Source organism: Hypomesus nipponensis, chromosome 11, assembly GCF_054491055.1.
Source record: "Hypomesus nipponensis isolate SF chromosome 11, ASM5449105v1, whole genome shotgun sequence".
In the NCBI taxonomy this organism is placed as follows: Eukaryota; Metazoa; Chordata; class Actinopteri; order Osmeriformes; family Osmeridae; genus Hypomesus; species Hypomesus nipponensis.
Genome location: NC_140371.1, coordinates 1,679,136 through 1,691,526, shown reverse-complemented (window position 1 = coordinate 1,691,526; position 12,391 = coordinate 1,679,136). Strand labels below are relative to the sequence as shown.

Below are 12,391 nucleotides of genomic sequence, written 5' to 3'. Positions count from 1 at the left end.
TAGGTCTATCCAATTGAGCGAAGAGGCATTTGTTTTCCCCAAGCCCAACGGAGAGTTCTCAGACTCATATTCTGACTAGAATTATGAGTATGACAATGTCAAGCTAATATTATACTAAATATGAATGAAAACAGTGCACACACAAACACACTCGCAACTAAGTGTTGAGTGTTTCCCACAGGATGTTGTGAGACTTTGGGGGGGTGAAACTTGGTCCCTTTAGGGGGCCTGTGAGCATGCTTCCCCGGAAGAACACGTGGTCCATGTGAAAGACTTCATCAGTCTGGTGCACTTTGAGAGCTACTCTGAGAGGCTGTCTATGAAGATGGTTGTGCTTCCTTTCTTTTATCAAACACAAACAAAGCCACTGGTCGTCTATGAGTGGTGAGGACACAGGGATCAGGTCCCACCCACAACACATGGTCAACGAGACAGAGTTCATCACTGTTCACCGTTGGTAAAAACACTACATTGATTAGAGCATGTGTGTAGTATAACTAAAAAACATCTATCATGGTAACTATGCACCCTGAGTTCTGACTTATGTTTTCAGAATCAGAAACCAGTTTATTGCCATGTAAATATTCACATACAAGGACATTGATGTGTTGATGTGGGTGCAAACAATAAAACAGAACTACAACTGAACCAAATTACTTTTTTTGAAGAAGTGAAAGCCAATAGAACGTTCCATTGCAACACCAGTGCCCAGTAGCAGTGCTACGTTTCCACCATTATGGGGTGAAAGCAACAGTCCCCTAGCTTGCTGGCGCTTTTGGCAATATCAGCTGCTTTGTTAAAACAACACTGAATGATGACAACACAGAATAACGTAATCACTAGACTAGTGATCAGGGTTAGGGTTAGGTCACTAGACTAGTGATCAGGGTTAGGGTTAGGTCACTAGACTAGTGATCAGGGTTAGGGTTAGGTCACTAGACTAGTGATCAGGGTTAGGGTTAGGTCACTAGACTAGTGATCAGGGTTAGGGTTAGGTCACTAGACTAGTGATCAGGGTTAGGGTTAGGTCACTAGACTAGTGATCAGGGTTAGGGTTAGGTCACTAGACTAGTGATCAGGGTTAGGGTTAGGTCACTAGACTAGTGATCATCAAATCCCTTTTAACAGTTTATTTCACAGACTTACAGACAAGTCTTCCACTATTTTGGTTAAACATTCTTTGAAGCGCATTTTCTATTGTGCTGATTTGGCTGTGAGATTTTCTGCTTTGGGGTGTCCAAGATGATGGATTCTGATCTGTATCAAGAGTCTAGCCATGTACAGGGCTCAACATTAGCTTGTCCGGGACAAGTGGATTGTTTTTGTAGGGCAAGTCTGGAAGAGAAATGTAGGCTACTTGCCCCACTGGACAAGTTAAAACTCAAACAAAATAAAATGCCATGTTACTTCACGTTATGTGCCACTCATTACGTCTATTTTACTGATTTTATTTGACCGAATTCTGCATTAGCAAAACACAAAAAGTGGCTTGGTCCCAAGATCACAGACCGTGCAGCTAATTTAATGCTTTAATGCTTTAATGCTAATTTAACACTTCAACGGGGGCTTATTACTTGAAAGAGGAATTATCTACTGTGTCGTTGTTACGTCCTGAGACCCGTCACTGTTTGTCTCCCTCTGTTCTGTTCATGTGTCTTTGTTCCCCAAGGGGTCCAGGTCCTGCCCCCCCTGTGGGATGGCCCAACCAGTGACATCCAAATCATCAATTACTCACTTGGTCAATCATCAATCACCAATTACCCATATGCCCCGGTTCCACCAATCAGTGCCACTTTGCTGCCCATTCCACCCGCAGCAAAACGGACCACCCCCTGCATTGTTTTGTTTAGGGCACCTTGTTTGTGTGCCAGACTAGCGTAGGAGTGTTGGGATAGGGAGTTAGGGGACGTATGTTTCATTTCTTTGTTTTCTTCCCGCTCTGCCCTTTCTCCCTTCAGCATCATCATTGTCAATCAGTATTGTTATCATCATTGTCATTCTGTGTGTGTGTGTGTGTGTGTGCGTGGAGAAAATAAACTCCCTTCTCTTTCTGTTTCCCCGGCTGTTTGGTGTCCATTCCCTTGTGGCTCCCTCACCCTGGTGCAGCGGCCTGTTGCGTTTCCCTGCCTTACGGGGATTTGTAACAGTCGTCTCAGTTACACTGTCAGGGCTTGGAAATACTGTGAGTTGCTAAAGTAGGCAAATGGCTAGTATAGAAAATAACTTTTCATAATAATTTCAGTAAATGAAGCAGCGCTGCAAGACCCAGTGAAATTTTATAAAGACTACAGCGAACGGTAACGGTAGCTAGCATCGACATTGGCATCGACATTGACTCAACTTCGGTAGGCTATCCTCAGTATTTGCAAGCTAGCTAAAAGTATACTATATCTAAAATAATTTTGTAGACATAACGATGGATTTTGCCACTAAATGTTGTTAACTTTTTATTTTATTTTTTAATTCCCTTTCTGCTCGGCAGAGGCTGATTTACAAAGGTGTATACCTTACAGTTCAAAATTTGCTGATATTTAACTACTTACATTTAACCAATACAAATGCTGCTAATGACTGCTAGGTACACAGCTGCCGACGCTAGCTAGCTAACATAAAAAAAAAAAAATATATATATATATATATATATATATATAAAATGATCTGCAGTAGCTATAACTAGCTAGTATGTAACTATCTGTACTGTTGTCCAGTAACTCCAGTTGGAATATTTACCCCAAAATGGCGGCCACACTACCGAAGCCCTCTAGTGGCTGTTATCAAAAAAGCATCAGAGTTTCGCCTCTTGTTCTTTGATACTCTTTGAATGAACAAAAACTAAATTAGACATTTCTAATCCCCTTTCGTACTGGAATCATCCTGGGCTTGGCCCATTGATACACTTGGGCAGGCAGCCAGGTGCTGTCCTAGCAGCCTGTTGAGAAGGTCTGACCAGGTGCTGTCCTAGCAGCCTGTTGAGAAGGACCAGGTGCTGTCCTAGCAGCCTGTTGAGAAGGTCTGACCAGGTGCCGTCCTAGCAGCCTGTTGAGAAGGTCTGACCAGGTGCTGTCCTAGCAGCCTGTTGAGAAGGACCAGGTGCTGTCCTAGAAGCCTGGTGAGAAGGACCAGGTGCTGTCCTAGCAGCCTGGTGAGAAGGACCAGGTGCTGTCCTAGCAGCCTGGTGAGAAGGACCAGGTGCTGTCCTAGCAGCCTGGTGAGAAGGACCAGGTGCTGTCCTAGCAGCCTGTTGAGAAGGTCTGACCAGGTGCTGTCCTAGCAGCCTGTTGAGAAGGTCTGACCAGGTGCTGTCCTAGCAGCCTGTTGAGAAGGTCTGACCAGGTGCTGTCCTAGCAGCCTGGTGAGAAGGACCAGGTGCCGTCCTAGCAGCCTGGTGAGAAGGACCAGGTGCTGACCTTGTACTATTATTTCAGTTAAGTAGAAGATGTAGTTTGGCATGTACGGTAATAGTTTGGCACACCTCAGAAACCTCAGTCATACTGCCATTCAGGATTCCACCCTAATGTAGTGTTTGCCTGTACCTAGATAGCATAAACAAAGTCATTATATTCTGCATACACCAACTTCTGAAACTTCTCTGACGTACTGGGCCTTTCTCTGCTGTGAAGTTCCCCCTGCTCCCCCTCCCACACTGTCCCCCCTGCTGCCCCTCCTACACTGTCCCCCCTGCTGCCCCTCCTACACTGTCTCCCCTGCTGCCCCTCCTACACTGTCTCCCCTGCTACCCCTCCCACACTGTCCCCCCTGCTGCCCCTCCCACACTGTCCCCCCTGCTGCCCCTCCTACACTGTCCCCCCTGCTGCCCCTCCCACACTGTCTCCCCTGCTGCCCCTCCTACACTGTCCCCCCTGCTCCCCCTCCTACACTGTCCCCCCTGCTGCCCCTCCTACACTGTCCCCCCTGCTGCCCCTCCCACACTGTCTCCCCTGCTGCCCCTCCTACACTGTCCCCCCTGCTGCCCCTCCTACACTGTCCCCCCTGCTCCCCCTCCTACACTGTCCCCCCTGCTCCCCCTCCTACACTGTCCCCCCTGCTGCCCCTCCCACACTGTCCCCCCTGCTGCCCCTCCTACACTGTCCCCCCTGCTGCCCCTCCCACACTGTCCCCCCTGCTGCCCCTCCTACACTGTCCCCCCTGCTCCCCCTCCTACACTGTCCCCCCTGCTGCCCCTCCCACACTGTCTCCCCTGCTGCCCCTCCTACACTGTCCCCCCTGCTGCCCCTCCTACACTGTCCCCCCTGCTCCCCCTCCTACACTGTCTCCCCCTGCTGCCCCTCCTACACTGTCCCCCCTGCTGCCCCTCCTACACTGTCCCCCCTGCTGCCCCTCCCACACTGTCCCCCCTGCTGCCCCTCCTACACTGTCCCCCCTGCTCCCCCTCCTACACTGTCTCCCCTGCTACCCCTCCTACACTGTCCCCCCTGCTGCCCCTCCTACACTGTCCCCCCTGCTGCCCCTCCCACACTGTCCCCCCTGCTGCCCCTCCTACACTGTCCCCCCTGCTGCCCCTCCCACACTGTCCCCCCTGCTGCCCCTCCTACACTGTCCCCCCTGCTGCCCCTCCCACACTGTCCCCCCTGCTGCCCCTCCTACACTGTCTCCCCTGCTGCCCCTCCTACACTGTCTCCCCTGCTGCCCCTCCTACACTGTCCCCCCTGCTGCCCCTCCCACACTGTCCCCCCTGCTGCCCCTCCTACACTGTCCCCCCTGCTGCCCCTCCCACACTGTCCCCCCTGCTGCCCCTCCCACACTGTCCCCCCTGCTGCCCCTCCCACACTGTCCCCCCTGCTCCCCCTCCTACACTGTCCCCCCTGCTGCCCCTCCCACACTGTCCCCCCTGCTGCCCCTCCTACACTGTCCCCCCTGCTGCCCCTCCCACACTGTCCCCCCTGCTGCCCCTCCTACACTGTCCCCCCTGCTGCCCCTCCTACACTGTCCCCCCTGCTGCCCCTCCCACACTGTCCCCCCTGCTGCCCCTCCCACACTGTCCCCCCTGCTGCCCCTCCCACACTGTCCCCCCTGCTCCCCCTCCCACACTGTCCCCCCTGCTGCCCCTCCTACACTGTCTCCCCTGCTGCCCCTCCTACACTGTCTCCCCTGCTGCCCCTCCTACACTGTCTCCCCTGCTGCCCCTCCCACACTGTCCCCCCTGCTGCCCCTCCCACACTGTCTCCCCTGCTGCCCCTCCTACACTGTCTCCCCTGCTGCCCCTCCTACACTGTCTCCCCTGCTGCCCCTCCCACACTGTCCCCCCTGCTGCCCCTCCCACACTGTCCCCCCTGCTGCCCCTCCCACACTGTCCCCCCTGCTGCCCCTCCTACACTGTCCCCCCTGCTCCCCCTCCCACACTGTCCCCCCTGCTGCCCCTCCTACACTGTCTCCCCTGCTGCCCCTCCTACACTGTCTCCCCTGCTGCCCCTCCTACACTGTCTCCCCTGCTGCCCCTCCCACACTGTCCCCCCTGCTGCCCCTCCCACACTGTCTCCCCTGCTGCCCCTCCTACACTGTCTCCCCTGCTGCCCCTCCTACACTGTCTCCCCTGCTGCCCCTCCTACACTGTCTCCCCTGCTGCCCCTCCTACACTGTCTCCCCTGCTGCCCCTCCTACACTGTCTCCCCTGCTGCCCCTCCTACACTGTCTCCCCTGCTGCCCCTCCTACACTGTCTCCCCTGCTGCCCCTCCTACACTGTCTCCCCTGCTGCCCCTCCTACACTGTCTCCCCTGCTGCCCCTCCTACACTGTCTCCCCTGCTGCCCCTCCTACACTGTCTCCCCTGCTGCCCCTCCTACACTGTCTCCCCTGCTGCCCCTCCTACACTGTCTCCCCTGCTGCCCCTCCTACACTGTCTCCCCTGCTGCCCCTCCTACACTGTCTCCCACATTGTCTCCTACCAGAACTATCATCAAACTATCCTAGACAATGAATTGGAAACACTGGTGCGTATATTTTACCTGGTTTTCCTATAAACAAGTGTTAAATATCCTTTGTGTGTGTGTGTGTTTCCTACAGTTCCACAACCTCCAGGATCTGAGACACAGTGCTTCTCTGGTGAACAAGGTGTTCATCCAGAGAGACTACAGTGAAGGAACCACCTGCAGGTTCCAGACCAAGTTCCCCTCAGAGCTAGACAGTAGGGTGAGCGCACACACACGCACACACCTACACACACACATTTGCACACACGCACACACACACACATTTGCACACACACACTCACACACACCTACACACATATAAACACATATACACACAAACATATGTATAGAGGTGCACAGAGGGGTTTGGACAGTCAGATCAGAGAGATGTGACTGCTGGTGTCCTTCTTCTCTCTCTCTCTCTCTCTCTCTCTCTCTCTCTCTCTCCCTCCCTGTTTCATCTCCTCTCTCTCTTCCACTTTTCTCCCTCTCTTTTGTGTGTCTCTGTCTTGTTTGTAGTTCTTTTCAGTCTCCTGTCTCTCCAGGTTCCAGAGTGAGGAGCAGAGATGACTCATGATTCTAAATTGGTCCAAAAAAAGAGTTATTTCAGGAAAACAGAATGTTGCTGGCGGGGGTTGGAGGAGTGGGTGTGAGGGAACGTGTGTTTTGTGGGCCATGTTGCAGGGGAACAGGGGGGTGTGGAGTGTGAGTGTGTGATGGAGTGAGTTTGTGTGTCCTTGGTAGGCCATGGAACAGCTTGTGTCACAGTGCTCTCACAGTTCTGCTCAAAAGCCTCACACTGTTGTTTATGCTGTGTGTGTGTGTGTGTGTGTATGTGTGTTTGTGTGTGTGTGTGTGAGCGTGCGTGTGTGAGTGTGAGTGTGTGCGTGTATGTATGTGTGTGTATGTGTGTACAGATTGAGCGGAAGCTGTTTGCAGACACGGTGAGCACTCTGAACTGCTACTACGCTGAGGCAGAGAGCATGGGGGGCCAGTCCTACCTGGAGGGCTGTCTGGCCTGCGTCACCGCCTACGTCATCTTCCTCTGCATGGAGACCCGCTACGAGAAGGTACACACACACTCTGGACACACACACACACTCTGGACACACACACACTTGACACACACACACACACACACACACACTGGACTCAAAGACACACACCCCAGCCAGTCTCCTATAGTAAGTTCTCCTGCGGTCCTGGGGCCTGTATGGGTACAGGTACATAGAGAGCTGCATCAGGTCCTGTCTGCCCTGAGAACTCTGGTAGAGGCCTTCTACTCTGTTCAGGTGCACACACACACAGACACACATACGCACGCACCCATACGCACGCACACACCTTGAACCTGAGAGCGAGGGACCATCGGCATGGTCTGATCAGCCTTCTGCAGAGGGACCATCGGCTGGTCTGATCAGCCTTCTGCAGAGGGACCATCGGCTGGTCTGATCAGCCTTCTGCAGAGGGACCATCGGCTGGTCTGATCAGCCTTCTGCAGAGGGACCATCGGCTGGTCTGATCAGTGTTGCCGTCAGGTGTGTGCCCCACGGCGCTGCACCTGTGTGGTCGCCGTGCCAACCTCCCTGCCAACCATAACACAGTGTGTTCAGCACAGCCGCCAAGGTCGTCCTGAGAAAGGCCTGCTGAATAACCCTGCCCTCAGCTGTCTGTGTGCTCCCCTGGTCCTCAGGTGGAACACACACACACACAACCACCTCCCCACACACACACACACAACCACACACGCACACACACACCCACACACACACAACCACCTCCACACACACACACACACAACCACCTCCACACACACACACACACACACACACACACAACCACCTCCACACACACACACACACACACACACAACCACCTCCAAACACACACACACACACACAACCACCTCCACACACACACACACACACACAACCACCTCCACACACACACACAACCACCTCCACACACACACACACACACAACCACCTCCACACACACACACACAACCACCTCCACACACACAAGCACTGACAAACAAGCACACACACACAGGATACAAACACATATCGTCCTCTCACACACCCCGTTAGACAGGCGCTTTGTTCAGTTGTGTGTCTGATGGGGTGTGAAGTCCCAGCATGCACCTCTCCTGATATCAGTCACACACCTATTCTATCTCCATCCTTCTGCTTCCTCCAGTAAACACACACACACACACACAGCTCACTCACACACACACACACAGCTCACTCACACACACACACACTCACACACAGTTGACACACAGACACACATGAACACACAAACACCCTCACATTAGCACACTCACTCACGCAGCTCTCTCTCTCTCACACTCACACACACACTGGAAGCTGACACAATGGAACACGTTGGCATTTTGAAGTCGAGCAAAAGTGGCCTTCCTGGCCTCCTTTCATGTGCTCATCAGAAGGGAGATGTTGCGGAGATGTGGAGATGTTATCAGGCTGCCTGAGAGGAGATGTTTATTTCTGCTGGAGCTGGAGAGCTGTGGCTGGCCTTCTGATGACACTGATAAGACTGCACCCACCCAGCACGATGTTCAGACGCAGCAGAGCACGTCATGTACTCCCCTGTGAAGTGCACGCACGCACACACAGCACTCACATGCACACCCGCACAAACGTAGCACGCACACCGCCGCACATGCACATGCATGCACACACACTCAACACACATAAACACTTTGCTCACACACTGCAAACACACACAGCATACGGCACAAAGACACACACACACCTAACATCGTAACTCTTCTTTCACTATGAGATCCATCACATTAGACCATTTGTCATGGTTCACATTACTGAATACACAAACAGTATGTTCGTACAGATGAAAAGAGGTGCATTCAGGCAGCCTTACTATAGTCATAGCTACTGAGTACTGTTAAGGATCATATTAAGCCTGAATGATGCTAATGATGCTCCAAAGCATGGGCAGTAAGCCTGAATAGCCTAGCTCTAGCTCTGCTAAATGCACGGGTGATTGACTTGAATGAGATAGTACTAATGAATCATGGACATGAATAAACTGGAGATGTCAGAGCTGAAGGCATGGATGAGAGGCCTGAATAGGCTAAATAAGACGCTATGCTACATGCTATCCCAGCTATGCTACATGCTACCCCAGCGTGACCAGATATCCATCTTACTGGAACACTCAAAACGAGATCAAGGTCTCCATGTTGGCCCTCTGAAGTTTCTCAATTACTTTGAGAAATACTGTGTATTAGTTATGTATATAGAAATGTGTGTGTGTGCGTGTGTCTGTGTAAGCATGTGTAAAAGTGTGTGTGTAGGTGTGTGTGTAGGTGTGTGTGTATGGTTGTGAATGAGTGAGTGTGTGTTTGCAGCATCACGTTGGAGCATCTCTCTGCTCTGTGTGTTGCTCTGAGGCCAGCTGAGGCAACGTCCACTTGAGAAACCCGAGAACCTCCAGCAAAGCTTCCCTCTGCGGTGCAATCTAAACACCCTGTCCTGCTCACCTCCACAGCCCCTTCCACCTGCCTGCCATCCAGCCTGGGACAACCACCTCAGAGCGGCAGATGGAAAGTTCAAAGGGAATCAATTATACAGCCCAAATTGAAGCCCAGTTGATTGAAGATCAGTTTTACTGATCTAATGCTTTAGAGTTCAAAAAGGGTTGTCGAGTTAGGATTTAGCTTGGAGAAGCCATGACAGTCAATATGACTCGGATGATTAATCAGTCACGCAACATTTGAAAGGGTGTCAATATAGCCTGTCTGACTGATTATAGAGCAATGTCATCTGACTCCACCAAGGTTGCTTAGCGTTGTCTTGCCCAAAGAATGTCAGTGCCCAGTCTGACCTTGTGTTGTTCTGTGCATCTGACAATAAAAGACTTGAACTTGAACTATGTTCGTATCTTCTCCCTAACCCATTGTCTCTCTCTCTCTGTGTCTCTTTATTTCTCTCCTTTTCTCCATCTCACTTTCTCCTCTTTCTCTCACTCGCCCGCCGTCCCCCAGGTCTTGCAGAAAATCTCAGGCTACATCCAGGAGCAGAATGAAAAGATCTACGCCCCCCGAGGTCTCCTCCTCACTGACCCTGTCGAGAGGGGCATGAGGGTCGTATCCTTCCATCCGCTTCTCTCGCTCTGGGTTTCAACACGCTATCAATACCCTCTGGTGCAGCTCTGCGGTAGGCCTCAGGCCCTCTGGTGCAGCTCTGCGGTAGGCCTCAGGCCCTCTGGTGCAGCTCTGCGATAGGCCTTAGGCCCTCTGGTGCAGCTCTGGGGAAGCTTCCCTTTCCTGCTCTCCAGTTTTCATACCATTCAAATGATCCTGATAGTGAGAATGTGTACAGAGGACCATCACTCACGTTTGCGTGCGCCTTGTGTGTGTGCTGTTCGCGTGCCTGCCTGCATCGGCGCGGTGTTGACCCTTGACCCCGCCCTCCCCAGATAGAGGTGAGCGTGTATGAGGACCGGGACTCTGGCAGCTCCAGCCCCAGCGGCAGTGTGTCGTCTGCGGGCAGCGCCTCGCGGTGACTGGAGGAGCAGCACCAGGGCTACGGGTATCCTCTCCACCACCACCACAGGGCTGCCGGCTCCCTCACCAACATCCGCATGCTGAAGCATGAGAGCACGCGCTTCTGACTCCCCCCACAGCGCCGCGTCCTCAGAGGTGCCCTCCATTTGGGTCACAGTGTTCCAGCGGCTGTCATCCTGGACTTCTGTGAGCTAAATCAAGGGCACCCGGAGCTGTGGGGGGGGTCTGACCAGGGTCTGAGACAGTGAGCTGGCCTATGAGGGGGTCTGACCAGGGTCTGAGACAGTGAGCTGGCCTATAAGGGGTCTGACCAGGGTCTGAGACAGTGAGCTGGCCTATAAGGGGTCTGACCAGGGTCTGAGACAGTGAGCTGGCCTATAAGGGGTCTGACCAGGGTCTGAGACAGGGAGCTGGCCTATAAGGGGTCTGACCAGGGTCTGAGACAGTGAGCTGGCCTATGAGGGGGTCTGACCAGGGTCTGAGACAGTGAGCTGGCCCTACTGGTCTCCACCCCTCTGGAAACCAACAGGAGGAAGGGATCTGGAGCTGGCACAGACACTCAGTTAAAGCAAACCAGAACACAAGGTTGCCAGGAAATACACACACATACCATCTACTCACAAACGATGTAAGTCTAGAGTACTGTACATCATCAGGTCTGGATAGTCTTTTCTATGATTATATGAGTATAACCTCTCTGTCTAACCATGCTCTGGCTGGCTGGCTGGCTGGCTGGCTGGCTGGCTGGCTGGTTGGCTGGCTGGCTGGCTGGCTGGCTGGTTGGTTGGATGGTGGTTGGCTGGCTGCTTGGCTGGCTGGCTGCTTGGCTGGCTGGCTGCTAGGCTGGCTGGCTGGCTGGCAGGCAGGTTGGCTGGCTGCTTGGCTGGCTGGCTGCTTGGCTGGCTGGCTGCTTGGCTGGCAGGCAGGTTGGCTGGCTGGCTGCTTGGCTGGCTGGCTGGCTGCTTGGCTGGCTGGCTGGCTGCTTGGCTGGCTGCTTGGCTGGCTGGCTGCTTGGCTGGCTGCTTGGCTGGCTGGCTGCTTGGCTGGCTGCTTGGCTGGCTGGCTGCTTGCTCCATGCTCTTAAACAGCATTTGGCTGCAACATCAAAAGATGAGGAGAGAGCACAGTGGATTATTTACCTTGCTCTCTCAGAGCATTGGAGCCTACTGATCCACATCACAGCTGCAGGTCACGGGACTGAGCACACACACACACACACACACACCTGTGGCCATGCGTTCCTGCACACACAGATCCTGGCAGGCGCAGGGTAGACCCAGGCCAGGCAAAGTTCTCTGTGGTTTCAGCTCATTGGGAACACAAGCAAACTCTGAACCTTTAAAAGCATGCTAGTGTGTGTGTGTGTGTGTATACAGCCCCTGCTCAGGCCTGTAGCAGATGAAAGCTTGCTAATTGCAGGTTGTTCAAGAGGGGGTCAGTGAGGCTTGTATAAGGTGTGTGTGTGTGTGTGTGTGCATGCCCATGTGTCTGGGTGTACTTGTGTGTTGGTATAACGTTTATTTAGACAGATTTGGTTCAGTAGAGATTGGCTCAGGGTTCGAGGTTAGGCTCTACAGCTGTTTAATGAGAGAGCCCTGGTCTCTCTGAGGCTGCACTAGTGTTAATGACAGCCTGAGGGGTGTATACGTGTGTGTGTGTGTGTGTGTGTGGACAAAATCGGAAGCTCTAATTGAGTGTCTGCCTGCCAGGACTCAGCAGAACGGCTGCTGTAAGTTTCAGTTGAATCCAGGGAGTACAATTGAATTTGAGCAGCTCCACCCAGGCTGACCATGATGTTGACAGCAGGGTGGGGCGACGCGGGAGTCCGATTCCGGTGCTCCAGATGTGTCAAAACCTGATGTAGCAAAGCATCAGGTAACCAACACACTCACTCGCGTACTGTACGCTTTGA

The 12,391-nt window shown here is 53.0% G+C and overlaps 1 protein-coding gene across 1 annotated transcript; it reads left to right on the top strand.

Annotated features, from left to right (window-relative positions):
- Positions 1-2,736: 2,736 nt before the first annotated feature.
- Positions 2,737-11,184, top strand: golga7bb (golgin A7 family, member Bb). The gene is made up of 5 exons (XM_084709349.1): positions 2,737-2,790; positions 6,022-6,147; positions 6,845-6,997; positions 9,958-10,059; positions 10,392-11,184. The coding sequence occupies exons 1-5, from the start codon at positions 2,737-2,739 to the stop codon at positions 10,476-10,478; spliced, it is 522 nt and encodes a 173-aa protein (XP_084565475.1). The 3' UTR covers positions 10,479-11,184.
- The last annotated feature ends 1,207 nt before the right edge of the window (positions 11,185-12,391 follow it).